The sequence below is a fragment of the Ochotona princeps genome, chromosome 12 (assembly GCF_030435755.1).
Source record: "Ochotona princeps isolate mOchPri1 chromosome 12, mOchPri1.hap1, whole genome shotgun sequence".
NCBI classification, from domain to species: Eukaryota; Metazoa; Chordata; class Mammalia; order Lagomorpha; family Ochotonidae; genus Ochotona; species Ochotona princeps.
The window spans coordinates 54,522,888-54,541,161 of record NC_080843.1 but is presented as its reverse complement, the minus strand read 5'-3'; the positions used below and the strand labels follow the sequence as shown (position 1 = coordinate 54,541,161).

The 18,274-nt window shown below is 44.2% G+C and overlaps 3 protein-coding genes across 14 annotated transcripts in view; 1 reads left to right on the top strand and 2 right to left on the bottom strand.

Annotated features, from left to right (window-relative positions):
* The window catches only part of ALG5 (ALG5 dolichyl-phosphate beta-glucosyltransferase), a 42,906-nt gene extending 39,027 nt beyond the window's left edge, over positions 1-3,879 (bottom strand). Inside the window, exons 1-2 of the mRNA XM_004577525.4 lie at positions 3,766-3,879; positions 357-528 (exon numbers count right to left, since the gene is read on the bottom strand). Of these exons, the coding sequence (XP_004577582.2) occupies positions 357-528; positions 3,766-3,831 (238 nt within the window). The 5' untranslated portion in view covers positions 3,832-3,879. The remainder of the gene's footprint in view (positions 1-356; positions 529-3,765) is intronic.
* A 22-nt stretch (positions 3,880-3,901) lies between these two features.
* EXOSC8 (exosome component 8) lies at positions 3,902-15,939 on the top strand. Of its 2 annotated transcripts, none has more exons than XM_058670852.1 (11): positions 3,902-4,046; positions 5,336-5,372; positions 5,755-5,818; positions 6,202-6,275; positions 8,079-8,124; positions 11,814-11,946; positions 12,036-12,081; positions 12,966-13,062; positions 14,453-14,573; positions 15,039-15,145; positions 15,722-15,939. In XM_058670852.1, exons 1-11 carry the CDS (start codon positions 4,030-4,032, stop codon positions 15,835-15,837), a joined length of 858 nt encoding a protein of 285 aa, XP_058526835.1. In that variant the 5' UTR covers positions 3,902-4,029; the 3' UTR covers positions 15,838-15,939. The 2 variants fall into 2 exon arrangements, with proteins under 2 accessions (XP_058526835.1, XP_004577581.2); XM_004577524.4 differs by having other exon boundaries at positions 3,947-4,046; positions 11,841-11,946.
* Positions 15,940-16,038: 99 nt separating this feature from the next.
* Positions 16,039-18,274, bottom strand: part of SUPT20H (SPT20 homolog, SAGA complex component) — a 43,485-nt gene continuing 41,249 nt past the window's right edge. For 2 of the 11 annotated variants that reach the window (XM_058670840.1, XM_058670842.1), the window contains 2 exons: positions 17,053-17,154; positions 16,041-16,327 (listed from right to left, as the gene is read on the bottom strand). In XM_058670840.1, the coding sequence (XP_058526823.1) occupies positions 16,221-16,327; positions 17,053-17,154 (209 nt within the window). In that variant the 3' untranslated portion in view covers positions 16,041-16,220. Of the gene's footprint in view, positions 16,328-17,000; positions 17,155-18,274 lie in introns of all 11 variants that reach the window. The other 9 variants (XM_058670850.1, XM_058670841.1, XM_058670846.1 and 6 more) reach the window with 9 other exon arrangements.

The following is an 18,274-nucleotide window of genomic DNA, read 5'->3' as shown; positions in this document are numbered from 1 at the left end:
AAAAAAGAGATAGTAAAAATCATTTGTGAAAATGATGTCCCCACCCCTCATAGGCTCAGCTACATATAGAATAAGACCCGTTAATTCAAGCGTCCTCTTATAGCCTTTCCCCCGTGGCCATTCCCACCTGGAATACCTGCCTCCTGCTCACGTCTGGCTTGACTGCAGCGGCTCCTATGTAACACAGGGATATCCACGACCCCCCTTCTCGGCTCCCGCTACCAGCCATGCACTCTTCACAGCTAGCAACTAGCAATGCTCTGGCTAACACAGGGAGGTCAAACACTTCTAATCTCTTTTTCTTCCCAAGTCTCCTATACCACTCCCTCCTCCGAAAAAAATCCAACAGGGCTTACACCGTTCTTCTTCATTATATGAAGGCACGACGACGGAGAGCTGCTTGGTAGGGGAGTCCCATATGCTGGGCAAAGCTTCCTTTTGGCCTTTGGCAGTTAAAAAGAACTTTTCTTCTTCATGTTGATAAAGCGGGGACATTCTTGTAGCAGTTACAAATGCAACGATGGAAATCTAAAAGTAGACATGGAGAAAAATTGTTATCCTAAGTCATTTTTGTATTTATGTTCGAATACATCATGTGTCTGATTATTTTTCTTTGGGGGAAATATTCACTTCCGGCTTTTAATTCATTAATAAAGTCTGGAGAAGACTGCACAAGGTATGGGCAGCCCCTAGTCTGTACCCTATTCCCTTTTTCTCTCTACATTCCTGCTCTGCACCTAGTGTGAAGAACAGGGAGTTTGCTTTAAATCCACCTTGGCCCTGAGAGCAGCGAGTGCTCCTCAGGGGGGGTCCATTCAGATCTGGGGCTGGAGCAAGAGGTGGTGGACCAGCACGCCGAGCCCGGGGGCAAAGGCAGCATCAGTAACTGAGAAGGAAAACGTAGATCCTGGAAGGCTTTTCCATTGGCCCAGGACGGGAGGAGTTGAGTGTTGAAAATAATCATAGATCGCAATGTACTGAAACCCATGAACATCTTTAAATCGTGAATTCATAGTGCTGAAAGAGAAAACTTGTGCCTTTACTTCAGAGAACCATTTCACAGTCTGAAGAACTGACTTTTATTTTTCCTTTTATGTATGAAAGGTATTTCAAGGTAAATGAATAGCCGAGGACAATATTCTTTCTATTATACAACTCTAGATAATAAATATAATTAGAATGTTCTACTTTGTAACCCACAGTAAATAAAGCATTTTGATAAAGACCATGAATGTCACTACAATCTTTTGTTTGATGGCAAACTTTTCAACTGGTGATTGTGGGCTGAACCCCGCCTCCTGGTAACATCTGAGAGAAAACAGAAAAAAACACTCAGAGCTTCCTTCTTGAAGAGATCCTTAACTGGGAAGTAAAGATACCTCTACTACAGAATAGAAGGAGGACTCCCAGTGGAACAGTCCAATATACCTTGATGACACAATAACAGGTGTTCTAGCACTGCCTGTACCTACCACGCCATGACACACCAGCAGCATGTTGGCCTTGTGACTGCTGCTGAAGGACTGTATGATTGTAATAACATGGGGGAAAACAGCGGGGGGAGGATACCTAGGTGGGGAAGGGGAAGTTCGGGGGGAAAATCCGCACCTATACCTGTAAATCCGCACCACAGAAAATAATAAATATGTGTATAAAAACAAACCCTTAAACTTGGGGCTGGCACCGTGGTACAGTAAGTAAAGCTTCCCCTGAAAGCCAGTGGGAAACGAGGCTGCTCCACTTTCAACACAGCTCCCTGCTAATGCAGCTGGGAAAGCAGTGGAGGATGGTCAAGAGCGTGCGCCCCTGCACCCAGGTGGGAGCAGCTCCAAATTCCCGGCTTAGGCCTGGGCTAGCCCCGGCCGCTGTGGTCATTTAAGGAGCAAACCAATGCATGAAAAATCTTTCCTTTTTTTTTTCTTTTTTTTTTAAACGATTTATTATTATTGGAAAGCTGGATATACAGAGAGAAGGAGAGACAGAGAGAAAGATCTTCCATCCGATGTTTCACTCCCCAAGTGAGCCGCAACGGGCCAGTACGCGCAGATCCGATGCCGGGAACCAGGAACCTCTTCCAGGTCTCCCACGCGGGTGCAGGGTCCCAATGCATTGGGCCGTCCTCGACTGCTTTTCCAGGCCACAAGCAGGGAGCTGGATGGGAAGTGGAGCTGCCGGGATCAGAACCGGCGCCCATATGGGATCCCGGGGCGTTCAAGGCGAGGACTTTAGCCGCTAGGCCACGCCGCCGGGCCCTTTTTTTTCTTTTTTAAAATATTGGCTCTTCCTCTCTCTGTGTAGCTGTTTCAAAGACATAAGTAAATCTTGAAAAAACCTACCACCTTAAACATGTACTTGAACAAATCTCTAGATCCTCAGTTTCCAGGAAATCCAGGGGTCGGAGGAAGACATGTGAGGCACCAAGAGGGGGATCAGTGAAATCCAGCCAGTGGGGAATGGGCAGGACAGGCCTCCACCAAAGACAAGGAAGGGACAACAAAGGCAGGAGTTAGGGGATCCTGGGGAACTCAGACCCATCAGCACGGTAACCTCTAGGATCCCAACTGCAGCCAGCTGAGGGCCCGGAACCGGATCCCAGGGGAACCGTCAGAAACAGCAATCACAAGCCCTACTTAGTGCTTACAGCCCGAACAGAAGGTCCTTTCCCAAACGATGCTGAGGGCTTACAAACAAAACATTCCACACCTGAGCACATGCAGGCAATGGCTCCAACCTGTTCCCCAGAGCACAAGGAAGCCAATAGTTCCACCATAACCATGATACAACCTCTACTGAAGTAGTCCATACCCAAGCACTGTGTTTAACAAGACAGCTCTAATGATGATCAGTTCAAAGACTGTCACCACTACCCCGTAACACACACGTTTCAATCTGTGCAATGGAGTAAAAGTAAGGCAGCTCCAATTGGGGAAACACCCCATCAAAACCTTATCTGCCCCCAAACGGGGAGGGGAGACCCTAAACTCACAGAAGGGCTCCTCTCACTCTAGCACCCAGGCACAGGTCAGACAGCATTGTCCCCTTTCCTTTACCCACACTGCTCATAAGGTGCAAATGGACACCCCGGAGAACAGCCCCCCTCGTCTTCCAGGGATGCCAATCGGAATAGCCAGGGTCCACTTACTACCCAGAGGGCAGACTCACTCCAAGTTATGCAGGAGCACAGTTCACTTGGTAACTTTTGTAACAGTTACAGGGGCACCGTTTTTTTCTGGTGGCTTTTTGTTTTGATGTTTCTATATTTGAAGTTATGGCAAAGCAAACTCCAGTGTGGACTCTGCGATTCTGGCGATTTATTCTGGGACATCACGACCCCTAGATAACATGACGAGGCCTGGGCCTTGCAGCTCTACCGCATCCTAGGATCTTCACGACCTATTAACTTCTAAAACACTGAATAGCTGAGGGGTGAAGACGTTCCTGGGGAGGGGCTAAGAGGCAGAAACGCAAAGACTGCAGGTGGAAGCTGACAGGCTGGGAGGGCAGGGGGTCCCGGGCTAGGGGGCGAGGAAGGCGTGGGTGGGGACACCCATGCAAAGACGTTTGCAGGGCCCTGGGAACAGAGTCCCAAGAAAGGGGAAGGAAATTCCAGGAGAGGAAACTGAATTCCAGAATTCAGGGGAAGCGAAGAAAAAAAAAAAAGGACGCATCCCAGCTCCGCAGCACCAGGAGGGGGACGCTGTCGGGGGCCCCGGGTCCAGGAAGCAGAGTCACCCAGGCCCACGCCACCCCCACCTCTGTCCTCACCAGTAGAAGGGCTGCGGCAGCCAGCGCCGCGCCGAGCACCGCCAGCTGCAACAGGAGCGCAGCCATTCTCCATGCCGGGACCGTCACCTCCCGCCCTATCCCGCACCTACACACACGCGGAAGTGCGCCCGCACCGCCCCGCCTCCAGCGCCAGAGAAGCCGGGCCGGCCAGGGCGCCCTCCGCCCGCAGCGCCCCCGCGCGGCCGTGACGCGCCACGACGGGACGCGCGGCCACGGCCACGGCGCAGGCGCGAGCGCGCGAAGATGGCGGCCGGGTTCAAGTGAGTGTCGCCGGGTGGCGTTTCTGGTTTCTGGCGGGCCCGAGCGGAGGATCTTGGCGCATGAAGGCTTCCCGGAACCCTCAGCTGACATTTTTCTCATGGGGAAGTCGACCCCGTCAAGGTCTCGTTATCTTTTCCCCGCCGAAGCAGGCGACGGGCGGGAGGACCTGCCGGTGGTCGTAGGGAGAGTGGACGGGCGATGGGGGGCTGCAGCGCCGCGTGCGCTCCGGGGCGCGCGGGACTGGGGTGCAGACCCTGGTGTGGTCCTGCTGGGCCGTGCTCCCTCTGACTGGGGAAGCCTTGTTGGGTGCCATTCTGTCGAAGCGTGTGGATTCTCTCCGTCGTGGCTTGCTTTTTAGCTTACGTCCTTAAGAGACCCGTCCGCTGGACAGTCCTCGTGTGTCCGTAGCTGGAAGCTGGACAGTCCTCCAGAGGTCCCACGTGGGTGGCAGGAATCCAGGCACTCGAGCCATCGCCCGCTTCCTCCCCGGAGTTTGCAGGGAACTGGGGTCAGCACCAGAGCCAGTGTGCAATCCGGGGCATTCGGGGTGAGCCTTTCAAACCTCGTCCCCCAGAGTCAAACGTTTTTAAAACGGGTGAAAGTGAACAGAATCCTAAAGGAAACAAATTGTAATTGAAGTAGTTATTGTGTCTAAACTCTTCATGTTGTGAAATTAAGTTTCTTAAAGTAGTAGTGAGGGAGACCCTGCAACTCGTAGAATTAAAGGATGAACCTCAACGCAGTTCACATGTGTAGAAAGGTAAAAAGCAAAACGTGTTCTCAAACCTGTTGATTCTGCTAATGTTCTAATGGTCTGTTACCTGCTTGCAGTCGTAATTGAAGGATGTGCCAAAAGTATATGCTAAAGTTCAATTACAATGAAAAAAATGACTTTTTTTTTCCTCATGATTACTAGGTTAAAAATCCCTGCCTCAGAATTGATGACTAAAAGCCCACTTCTAAAGATGCCAATACTGAAGACAGTTTAAAGCAGCCCTGGAAGGTTACTTAGAAGAGTAGATACTTTCTACAGTTACAAAGTTATTTCAAAAGATTATATAGAGATAAATTTTGATGCTCCAAACCTTGAAATTCATGTACCGCTTTTCCAAAAGACACAGTTGCTTTGAACTTTTTAGATTCCACATGTTTGCATGCAGCAAGATAACCATCAACATGTACGAAAAGACACTTAGAAACTGTGAACGTATATGGTGGATCACCATATTCTTAAATTTTTTGCCAGTTAAGATTCATTTATTTACCGTGATATTTATGTGTGTTTCAGAACAGTGGAACCGCTGGAGTATTACAGAAGATTTCTGGTGAGTAATGTGGGTATGTACGTGCTGTGCTTCTTATTTACTTATTTTTTACTTGAAAAGCAAAGTTAGATCGCCAGAGGTGGGGAGACCCCAGCCGGGAGCTAGGACCTTTCTCTCGACCTCCCATGGGTGCAGATGTCTGAGCACCTGGGCCACTTGGGACTTGAGCCAGTGCCCGTGCAGGATGCCAGCGGTGGCTTTCCCTAGTGTGCCATGGCCCTGGTGCTGTAGCTCCAGGCTGTGCCTTTGGAGACCATGCTTCTGTCAAAGACACATGTCGAGTTAAATTCATGTGTGTAAGTGTTTAACGTATTTTCTCTGGTGTGAGTCACATACACATTTAGATATAACCCACCTTTTTTTTTTTTTAACCTCGATTTAGAAAGAGAACTGTCGCCCTGATGGAAGAGAGCTTGGTGAATTCAGAACCACGACTGTCAATATAGGTGAGGATGTGTTCCAGTTTCAGCTGTATGACATTTCCAAGTCTTAGTCTTCTGAACCGCAGACATGGTTTTTTTTTTGTTTTTTGGCCAAATTGACTGTGTTAGTGATTCGATGGTTTTGTGTCAAGAGACTTTTATCTGTACTACAATTCCTGTGACAAAAATCACTGATTCAATTTCAGGGATAGTTGGATAATTCTCAAAACACTGACTTAGTTATACCATTTTAAAATCAGTGGCTCAAACTTGGATGAGATTTAATAAACCACAGATGTATAACAAAATAATCACATGTCGCTAGCTGGAGACAGGCAGTTTTAATTGTCATGTAGTTACTTCTGTGACTTTTCTGTTGTGATCCTTTGGTTCTGGTTACTTTTCAGGCTCCATTAGTACTGCAGATGGTTCTGCTCTGGTGAAGCTGGGAAACACCACGGTCATTTGTGGAGTGAAAGCAGTAAGTTTAACCTGTGTGCCACGGGGATTTGCATGACCAAGTTGGCTTCATTCATTCGTTAGATGGTAACTTACATACACCTTTAATTCTGGGATTAAACAGGTGTCAGTTTCTCTGAGCTTTTGCCTGTGAGCACTACATCATATGACCTAAGTTTAATTACTTAATTTATGAGCATTTGTCAAACTTATCAAAAATGAAGTAACTGTTTCAACCCCCCCCCCCCATTGTTATTATTAGTTAAGAAGTTGAGAGAGATTTCTGGTGACATGCTTTAAAAGCCAGTGTTGGTATTTAACTTGCGTAAATGTGTCTAAACTTGAGATTGCTCAGTGAAGCATTAGCTGGCGTTGGCGGAAAACAGCAAGGTGTATTTTATTGTATTTTTGTTTTTTTTTTTAAGATTTTATTTTTATTACAAAGTCAGATATACAGAGAGGAGGAGAGACAGAGAGGAAGATCTTCCGTCCTATGATTCACTCCCCAAGTGAGCTGCAACAGCTGGTGCGCGTCAATCCGAAGCCGGGAACCAGGAACCTCTTCCGGGTCTCCCATGTGGGTGCAGGGTCCCAAAGGTTTGGGCCGTCCTCTACTGCTTTCCCAGGCCACAAGCAGGGAGCTGGATGGGAAGTAAGCTGTCGGGATAAGAACCGGCGCCCATATGGGATCCCGGGGCGTTCAAGGTGAGGACTGTAGCCGCTAGGCCACGCCGCTGGGCCCAAGGTGTATTTTAGAGTTACTCAGTTACTCAGTTTAATCTTTTGAATAGCCATTTTTCTCCCTCTTCTATTTTACAGATGAGGGTCAATAACTTGTCCAGATAACCTCCCCAATCCCAGAAGGTCTTAGACAAAAATCTAACCCTAACACCTGCCGTTTTGACTACACTACACCCTAGGGTTCTTCCCTCAGCTGCGTTGGTATCTAAAATTAAGATTTGAGCACTTACCCCTTTATGCTAGGGATTTAACAACAGTTATTGAATCCTCAATAGCAGATTGTAGGAATGGGTACTGTTATTCTTTCCATTTGAAAGATGAGAAAGTTGAAATTGAGAGATTAAATAACCTGCCCAGAGCCTTTCAGACTGGGTTTGCTGAGCTTTTTGTCCTTAACCAGTGCACTGCCTGTGTCGCTGTCACCTGGGGCTTCAATTCAGGGTCTTGGCCACTTCATGAGTGGAAGGGAGTGCGAGGCAGAAACTCAGTTCCTATTCTTTTCGAAGATTGCCTGTATAATCGGGTGAGCCGACATGTGGTGTAGTCTGCCGCAGTGCACTGCCTGTCCTTGCAGAGGTCCTGGGAGGATCAATACCTATGTCTAACAGCCCCAGGCTAAGTGGACACCCAGGTTGTCGTACTTCATTAACCCAGATGCTCTTTAGCAGCACTTTCTACAGCTAAGGCTAAACTGTCTTCACAGGTGTTTTTTGTTTTGTTTTGTTTTGTTTTGTTTTAAGATTTATTTTATTTGGAAAGCAAGTTTACATAGATTTACCTTCTGCTGTTTCACTCCCCAAGTGGCTAATTACAGTGGCCACAGCTGAGCCATTCAGGAGCCAGGAGCTTCTTCCAGTTCTGTCACAAGTGCAGGGTCTCAAGGCTTTGGGACGTCCTCGACTGCTTTCCCAGGCCACAAGCGGGGAGCTGGATCTGAAATTGAGCAGCTGGGACATGAACTGGCACCCATATGGGATGCTGGTGCTTAGAGGCTCAGGATTAGCCAATTGCACCATCATATTGGTCCCGTGTCTTCAGTTTTTTAATATTCGCCTTCACTAAGAAACATTTGTTGCCTCCATAGGAATTTGCAGCACCACCAACAGATTCCCCTGATAAAGGATATGTTGGTAAGTTAAATGATTTTATAATTTTAAAAACAAATACAGAATTTAAAGCAGATAATTATATTTAATTCCTAGGAATTGAAGAAAATTGTTGCTAACATAGGAATGAAGCATTTTCTCCAGAAACTTTACTGGTGTGTAAGCAGAAGACAGTGTGACAGCAGGATACAGAAATTCATACATTTAGACTTATCAGACGTTTGAGAAAAGTTTTTATAAAGCCAGATGTCATCAATTATGGAAAATAATTTTAAGTCAAAAAAATTGTCAGACACTTTTCAGTTTCCATATTCTTCATTTTATCCTATTGCAGTTTTTCCTTGTGGACCATCAGTTCTTAATGGTCAAATCAACTTTTTTTTCAGACTGCGCATGTCTGTCCACTGGTTCACACCCCAAATGCCCATAATGGCTGGGACAGATTTGAACTTGGGAGCCAGGTGCTGAGGGTGCAGGGATGCAGTCACTTGACATTCCTACTGCTTTCCAGGGTCTGTGTTAGCAGGAAGTTGGATGCAGGAGCCAGAGTTGGATATGGAACTCATTACTCCAGTTATGGTGTAAACGCCTTCATAGCTATGCCAGTTACCTGCCGCAGAATCAGTGTTTTTTAAATGCAAAAAAAATGAGTGTGAGCAAGAGGGGCTATCTGACTGCAGACTGAAGAAGTATTTTAAAAGAAATCAAGAAAGCTTTTATGAAGGACTTTAGCCTAACTCATGTTAAAAAAAAAAAAAGGTCAGAATCTGAATGTTTACATTTCATATAAGGCTGTAGTCTTACAGTGATCAAAGCAAGTTTATAAAACTGGTTTTTTTTTTTTTTAGATTTATTTATTTTTATTGGAAAGTCAGATATACAGCGTGAAGGAGAGACAGAAAGATCTTCCATCCACTGATTCACGCCCCAAGTGGCCATAATGGCCAGAGCTGAGCCGATCAGAAGCCAGGAGCTTCTTCTGGGTCTCCCACACAGGTGCAGGGTCCCAAGTCCTTAAGCCTTCATCTATTGATTTCCCAGACCACAAGCAGGGAGCTGGATGGGAAATGGAGCAGCTGGGATATGAACCAGAGACCATATGGGATCCCGGGCATGCAAAGCAAGGACTTTAACCACTAGGCTACCATGCCGGGATAGAAGCATTGGTCTTTATGTATTCTTTTTTAAAAAAATTTTTTTTTGAAATTTTTTCTTTATTTTTGACATCTTTACATAGTTAATTAGGGCACAAAGGTTCAAGGGCTACAAGAAAGTGGGTAAGACTATTATTTCCACATATTTTTCCTGTATCTGGGGTAAAGAGGGAGGTAAAGAAGAAGCCCCACCCAGTCTCCCACCCATCCCAGTTCCCCGATGTAGGGCATGCTCCGGGGGTCTTGCTCAAGTGGCTGTGATAGTTCAACAGTTGCGAATTGCTGCCAGTCTCACCATTCCAAGCATGATGAGGTTGCTGCAGAATCCACTGATTGATATAGTCCACCTTAGAGTCTCCGTTTGCCCAGTTTTTCACTGCCAACATATGGCTGGGGTAGTTGATTGATTGGTTCTGTCCTCTGTTGTGGTGCCAGGTGTCATCTGCAGGTTCTGATGGACTGCCATATCCTCCATGTGCAGCTGGTTATGCTCTCCACTGCTCCGTCTGAGCCTCTGAGGAGGCTCAGCTCTGGCACTTGCACTCCATGGCAGACCATGGAATCTGCACTTCTCTTCATGGTTAAGGTTATGAGTCTGGCAGTTCAGTTTGGGGAGATCCCAAAAGAAACTTTGTCTGAGGTGATTCCAGACCAGATTCTTGTGTGTACTTGCAAGTATAGGGCCCGGTATAGCCCGTTGCCCAAATCAGCTGGTGGTTGCAATTGCCGGGTTGGTTGTGTTTCCAGCCCCGTCTTCCACTGGAACCAGTGGGTGTTTCAGTCCAGCCTGATTCTGCCCAGCACACACTTGGCCCTCACAAACCCAGTGGGAGCTGCAGCCTAGTCAGAGGAACCCATAATAACCCCTACCAGGCCAGCACCCTACCCTGGTTCCCATGCTTGCCAGTATATGCAGCAGACTATCCACAGCTCATTCAGCTCATACATGTCAATGAGCTTTGAAGCCTTGTTCAACCCAAGCAGCCCCACTATCCAGCCCCACACTTGCTGGCGGGTGCCACTCTCTGTCTAGCCACCTCTGCCCCAAGTCTTGGTTTTCGTGCGCTGCAGTTGGAGTGCAGAGGGAAGTGCCCCCTATTTCCCTACTAGGCCACTCCCAATCTCAGATCATGCACTCTCCAGGTGGTTCTGTGGTTTAACTTGACAGATTTAGCCCCCAGTGCCAGCATCTGCCAGTTGATGCTGCAGCAAAGCCCAACCAACCCTCACCCACTCTAATTTTTGCTTGCACAAGTCAGAACAGTCATCCCAACCTGGCTTTTCCCTCATCTCGTTCACATGAGGCCCACAGGTGGTGTAGCCCTGCCTGGCCTGCCCCCATCCCAACTCACGCTTTCCAATGGGAGTGGTTGTCTAGCAGGGGAGCCCACATCCCCCCTGCCGGCTTTACCCCCTCCTTCCCTGGTTCTCATGTGCTGTTTGGGTGCTGCAACCACATCTGCTACAGGTAACCCCACCCTAGGTTTCCATAATGTGCATTGGTTTTTGTTGCGACCAAACCTGGCCTGACCCACACTCTGTTCTGGTGCTCGGATTCGCCATTGGGTGACGTGAACTGGTTCAGCCTGGTCTGCCCCCGACCTGTGCCAAATGTATGTCAGTGGGTACCTTTCCCTGGCCTGTTCTGGGCTGCTCCTTATCGTGCTTTTTGCACTTAACTGCAGGGACTGTGTCCTGACAGAGGAGTTGCCCAGGCTCCTCCATCAGAACTTCTCCCAATGCAAGATTTCACGCATATTGGTGGGTCCATGATCCCTACTAAGTTCGCCTCATGTCCTAGTAGGAACAGTGGCCTTTCCTGACGGGCTTTCAACCCAATCTGGTTCTTACTGTTGGATGTTTCAGCCCAGCCAAGGCTCGTCCATACCCAAACACAACTCACACATGGTTCAGTAGGGGCGGAGACATAGCCTAGTCTGTCCTACATCTACCCTGGTCCTCCAGAGCACCAGATGGTGTTAGAGTTTAGCCAGGCTTGTGCATCCAGTCCCAGTCCACACGTGTGCCAAGGGAGACTGCAGCCATATCCAGACCCGAATGCAGCCCCTATTCCAGCACCTGCGCTCCTTGGTGGGAACCTCAACCAACTAGGGTGTCTCCTTAGCTCACATACATACCAGTGGTTGTTCTGACCCAGCTTGGCATAGCCCCTCACCTGTCTTGGCCTTTGCTTTAGATTCTGTGGCTTAGAGTCCCTGGGTCATGCAGGCCAGTTGGTGTAAGAGCCTAGCTCAGCATGACCTGTGCTCCATCCTGATTTCTATTTTTGCTTCTGAGCTAAGGTTTGCTCAGTCCTGCCTGGTCCACCCCGTTCCATTACCAACCCACACATTAGCCAGCCATTGAAGCTACTTTGCCCAGCTTGTCCAACCCCCAGGTCTGGACCATGTGTTCACCAGTGGTAGCTATGACCAACCAGGTGAATTATCCCAAGTTCCTCCACTTGATAAAACAGTGCTTCCTACTTGGAAACTACATGACCACAGTCTCTTGGTGGATTGATAATACCTTTAACCCTTGAATAAACCCCAAGTTTAGCTCATAGCTACAGAGTGTTTCTTTCAGTTCCTAATGTGGATCTACCACCCCTGTGTTCGTCGAGATTTCGGTCTGGCCCTCCTGGAGAAGAGGCCCAAGTGGCCAGCCAGTTCATTGCCGATGTTGTTGAAAAGTAAGACCTCATGATCAAATATTATTGTCATTCATGTTCACATAATTTGGCCTTTTGTTTAATGTATCCTCTTTTGTCATTAAATCAAGTTCACAGATAATTCAGAAAGAAGACTTATGTATTTCCCCTGGAAAGGTAAGAGGAACAGAAACAATTTGTGCTTTTAGTAAGGATTTTTTTTCTTGGGGAAAAGTGGTCAGGAAAATTAAAACAGCAAACCATTGCAATTTTAAATATCAATGGCTTATAGATAAGAGACAAGATTCTGAAAAAAATTTGATTAGAAACTGTCTTCATAATTATCTAAATTAAGAACCAATAATTTTGATTTAACGTATTGCCTGTAGAGGGGTTACTTATTAAAGAAAACTGCAGTGATTTTTAATTAACTTCTGATCCTGCTAACCTGTATTTAAGGCACGTCCATGAGGTAGGTCCCAAGTCTGTCTGGTACTTTAGAACTAGGTTCACTAGAACACAGAAAAGCTTTTCCTGTTAGGAGATACGCACTAAACACCACAAAGCCTAAACTTTTTACGTAAAAGAAGTTTTCAAGAAGTTCATGTTAAATACTTAGTATGGGAAAGGGATTTAAGAATGTTTTGTATCAAAGCATAAACTCTCAATTCCATTTTCCATGAACTTTTTGAGGTACCCTCAGAGTAGGGTTTCTGTGGCCAAGTTTACATTTTAAATTTCAGGTGTGGCTTTTAAAAACTGCTTCTATCAAAAAACAAGAAAACTGCTTTTATCTGGTAACTTACCACCAAGGGAAATTCCTTCTACACTTTTAGCTACCTTGAGTAAAATAAGAGATGTTTGTCACTTGTCAGCTCATTTGTCAAAAACCAGCTGTCACCAAACCTGGGGACTGGCTTGCTACTTTAAAGGCAAAATATATATATATATTTTTAACTATGAAAGTCATATCTTGCATATCTATCCAAGGATTCTGTTTCTTAAGTCTAAACTTTAGCTTCCCAAAAGGCTTTAATTTCTTTTTGTGTATACTATTTCAGCTTGCCTGGGTTCTATACTGTGATCTCATTTGCCTTGATTATGATGGAAACATTTTGGATGCCTGTACGTTTGCTTTGTTAGCGGCGTTAAAAAATGGTAAGAAGCCTGATGAAAGGCAGTTTTCCTAAAGGGTTAGAACATTCTGTTTTGTGAAACTTTTTTTTTTTTTTTTAAGATTTGTTTTTATTGGAAAGGCAGATTTACAGAGAATAGAAAGATCTTCAATCCACTGGTTCACACTCCAAATAATCACAAAGCATTGGGCCATCTTCTGCTGCTTTCCCAGGCTGCAAGCAGGGAGCTGGATGGGAAGTGGAGCAGTCAGGACACGAACTGACGCCCATGTGGGATCCCAGCACTTGGAGGTGGTAGATTAGCCAACTGAGCTACTGCGCCAGCCCGTGAAACCTCTGTGTATCATTGGCTCAGTAAAGTTTTTAAAGGGTTTTCTAAAGGGTTAGCCACCATTCATGTATTTGTAAACTAATGAAAATGAAGTTGACATTGTGGCACCATGAGTTAAGCTACTGCTTGAGATGTTCGCAGCCTATATTGGAGTTTCAACTGCTCAGCAGCCCATATTGGAGTTTCACTGTGCCTGGTAGACCAGTAAATGATGACCCAAGTATTTGGACTCCTGCATACATGGGAGACCAGGACGGAATGCCTGCATTTCAGATGAAATCTAATTAATGAACGTTACTGACAATGACTTCCCAAATACACTGAGAAGTTTTCTGCTCTCAAACTAAATGCCTTTTTGAGTGTTGCCCTAACTACTCCCATCTGAGCTTAGGACTACAATCCTTCCCCAGTAACACTGGTAGGAGCATCAACAGAGTTTTAACTACTCTAGGCGGTTGGTGAAGATCTGCAGGTATTCTGTAAGTTCCTTATGTGACAGATATTGCCAAAGAGGAGTAGAATGGATTCTCTTGATTTTACTTTTAACGCATGTAAGCCACCAGTAGTAGTGAGACATGGCAGAACAAGTAGACTGATTGTTTCAGTGACTTGTTCTGTTCTCCATCATTACTTTGCTGAATTGAGGTACAAAGTGAAGGAAGAAGATGTAATTAATGTAGTGATGACCTAAGTCCAAATCATGTCTGTACCAATCTGGCTTTTGTTTCTGTATTTTTAATAAAATTGGGAATAACAATATTTGTAGACAAGGGTGTCAATGATTAAATGAATTAATGAAAATGTGAAAATGCTTAAAACTATCTGGCATACAGAAAGTGACTAGGAGTGTCATCTATCACTACTCATTTTGATTTCTTAAGCTCTAATAAAAAAAAACCACTGGGCATGAATGTCAAGTGTGAAAAACAATGTTTATATTGGTTTTATTAGCCTTATGGATTCTAAAATGCTGTTTTTAAAAGAATGCTTTAGGTAAGTTAAATTGCAGACAAAGAAATGAATAAGCCAAACTGTGTGTTACTTAGCACTACAAAGTGACTTTTTGAATGCCTTTTTCTAGTACAGTTGCCTGAAGTTACTATTAATGAAGAAACTGGTTTAGCAGAAGTTAACTTACAGAAAAGAAGTTTCTTGAATATCAGAACTCACCCAGTTGCAACTTCCTTTGCTGTGTTTGATGAGTAAGTTAATCAGACTACTAAAATGTTTCTGTCTATAAAGTGAATGGATCATTATTTGGCTTCCTAACTCAGTAAGAAACAACTGTTGGCTTTCCAGCTTTCCTCTGGGACTTTGATTTATACCTTTTGTCCCTGCACAATTGTCAGCTCTCACATTTCTAAACATTCTGCTTTGGATGATTAATTCTGTGCTAACCTTGCCTGGTCCTTGGTTTACACATTGTACGTAATGTTAATTTTCAGTTCTTTCACTGAAGATTTTCCTGAAGCTAATTTCTAATAGCTGCTAGAGAAGTTAACTTATTCACAAATTAAAGAACAACTTCATAAAAGTATGAAATCAGGGTTTTTTTTCCCACTTTTCTAGCTTCTCTCCAGTCTACTCTTAAAGTTCAGGTGGAATGTGACTTACTATTCTTAATTTTTCCCCAATAAATTAGTAACTTCCTCTTTTTGTTTTATTAGCACTTTGCTGATAGTTGACCCTACCGGAGAGGAGGAGCATCTGGCAACAGGATCCTTAACAGTTGTAATGGATGAGGATGGCAAACTCTGTTGTCTTCACAAACCAGGCATGTTTTGGCCACTCCAGTCTTAATTGGAAACTCACTATGAGCTTTAGTAAGGGAGGGAGGCAGAGTGCAGTGTGGAATGTTGTACTGTTTTCCTGCAGTTAATTTACTCTAGCTTTGCTACTTTAAATTGCTTACATTTTCCTACTGTGTATCAGTAGTTCTTAACTTGGTATACATCAGAATCACTTGAATGTCTTATGAAAATCCAGTATGTGGGGCTTTGGCATTTTGCCTTGCATGCAGACACTAGTTAGAATGCCTGCGTGCCATGTGGAAATGCCAGGCTTCTCTGGCTCCAGCTCCTGTTTCCAGCTTTCTGCTAATGCAGACCGTGGAAGGCAGCAGCGAAGACTTACTGCCACCCATGTGGGAGACCTGCAGTTTCTGGTTCCTGAGCTCTAGCAGGAGTTGAGGGGTGGAGTACATTATTAGCATGTAACAACAAAAGAATTACATAACTTGAGGCAAGGCCACAGGTTAGCATTATTCAACGTTTTGTTTTTAACTACATATAGCTGTTTTTGAAAACTGATTTTGTTTAAATACAAAAGTGGTAACACAGTAATTTTTCAGGTGGAAGTGGACTGACTGGAGCTAAACTTCAGGACTGTATGAGCCGAGCAGTTACAAGACATAAAGAAGTAAAGAAACTAATGGATGAAGTAATTCAGAGTATCAAACCCAAATAAACAGCTATAACATTTTCAAAAGATTTGTAAAAATTGTATTTGTTATACTGTGCCATGCACGAGCCTTTTATACTGAACAAATATCAAATTAAACTTGTGAAAGATGTTTCTAGTACTTCTTGGGTTACTTCCACATATTTTATGCACAATGAAACAATTTTTGTATAACAATGACTCAGGCAAACCAATTTTAATGTTAAACCATTTCCTTGTTTTTATTTTTAAAAAATCATAGGGTTGTGCTTTTGTATAAAGTTTGTACATCTAGCAGGGTAAAATACACATAAAAAAGTAGAAACGCAATCCTTTTGCTTCAATGCTCTTATTTTTAGGGAAAAAAAAAGACTCAGAATTTTGGAGTGGTAAGCGTGCCTCTCTTCATGTTACTTTTTGACTGGCTGCCTGTGTGCTGCTGCTGATGTAGCTGAGCTGTTTGTGCTGGTGCTGCTGCCGCTGCCATAGCCATTTGATGCTGCAAGAATCGCAACTGCTGCAAAAAGAAGAGAAATAAATACCAAGTCATATTAACGTGGGCAGATGTGGGAAGATGTTTGAGTTGTGAGACGAAAACGACGGCACTGGAAGGGAGAAAGCCCCGAGATCACGAAGGGACGACACTACACCAAGACCACACACAAACAGCACGAGTGGCACAGTCGCCTGCTGAGGGCTTCAAAGGGACTCTTTGCCAAAGTCAAAATCATCTCTGGTACTTTACCCTGCCAATCTGCATATTGCAGTAACTCAGCAACTTCAGTTACCATTTTGTTGTATATAGCAATGTAAAACCAACATGAGTATCAATATAGTCAACTATAATATGCTGACTTTTCTTCCTAAAATAATGGCCTAACATTTTTCTACATCAGCAAGTTTGACACTTACTAACAGGAACACTTTCTCTGCAGCACAACTGAAAAGCTGACAATTGGCACTTAAAGCTATTTCAAAATACACCGCAAGCTAGAAACGTGTGTGTTAAATGTGCCACCAGACTTCATAAGTTTTCAAATTATGAGAAGGATGTTGCTTAAACGTACAAAACATATTCAGTGCTCCAAGCTGACTGGCTAAAATGTCAGACTTACAACAAATTTCTGTGATTTATATCAATTATTGTGGTCTTAAACAAATAAAAACTAAACCAAAAGATTTCGAGGTACTTTTGGAGCTGAGTATCTTTAAGGTCTGATCAGAGTGAAGTTGCTGGATTACTTGTATCTGATGTTGCTGCTGCTGAAAGGCAGAGGAGAGCTGGAATCTGCTCAGGAAGGCTCTGCTCAGGGCTGTTCCCGGCAGAGCCAAGCTGAGACAACACTACAGAGAGGAGAAGCGGAAAGCAGGCCAGTCAAAGGCTTGAAGGCTACCAGGGTTAGAAGAGGACAACACAGAAAATGAAATCGAAAAGTTAGCAGTTTGGTTAATTGTAAGTGTCAAAGCATGGACATTTCAGAGTTCATTTAGTGTAATCTCTTGCTAGTTGAGGGACTAAGGCACTCCATACAGAGGGACGGAAATGCGTGCCATCCCCTCCCTGACCCGAGCAGCAGTGACACTGTATTTTATTTTTGCACTCTTTGTTTTTTGTTTGTTTTGATTTTTGAGTACAACAGAAAATAAGGAACATTATTTTTTAAATATTACCAATAAAGTAGGAAGAGGGGGAATGGAAGAAAATCCATACTGTCAGAATAACAAAGCTAACATGCTTTTTGCAATGAATAGCAAATTTAACAACAAAGCAAGTTAAGATACATTATTTTTCATGCTGAGTGGGATCCTACTAAACTTCAACCTTCTCACTGTATAGATGAGGAAGGTTGAGGCCCATATGGCATAAATGACTAATTCAAGTAACTCATGGCAAATCTGGAATGAAGAACATTCTTGTGATTTCAGTCTGAACTTCACATACTGAGGTTTCTTACGGCTTGTGTGGTCAAGACATACAAAGTTACAATTTGGAAATTCACTGTCTAAATTAAAACTTTGTTAGAATTACTTATTTCTAAGACAAAGACCTTGATTATCCTAAAAGGTTTAAAAAAATTTAGACAAAGGGGCACACAAATAGGATCTGGACACATCACAGTACGCCTACAGTGATAACTCAGAATGTTGACAGTATGTTCACTAATTGCTCAACTACCAAAATCTAATGCATGTGGCTTGCTGATTTTAATTAGTATGTTAGAATTATTGGATATCAATGTCAAAATAATAAAAATCTTAGTTCACTATTGCTGAAAAAAATGAATAATTATTTGAGGCTACCATGGATGCTATGTTACTGGCAATTACCAATTATGTCAAACAACTAGAACCCATCAGGATGAGGCAAGAGATATGCAATCTAGGAAAATGCTATCTCAAAACTGCAGAGTTATGATTTCTGGCAAACAAAACAAATTTTAGCTTCTTGGTAATTTACAGCTGT

Bases quoted from the DNA above. Each gene is read 5' to 3' on its own strand.
- EXOSC8 (XM_058670852.1), top strand. The intron at 11,947-12,035 runs GTAAGACCTCAT...CATTAAATCAAG, and splicing joins ATTGCCGATGTTGTTGAAAA to TTCACAGATAATTCAGAAAG. The intron at 13,063-14,452 runs GTAAGAAGCCTG...GCCTTTTTCTAG, and splicing joins GTTAGCGGCGTTAAAAAATG to TACAGTTGCCTGAAGTTACT.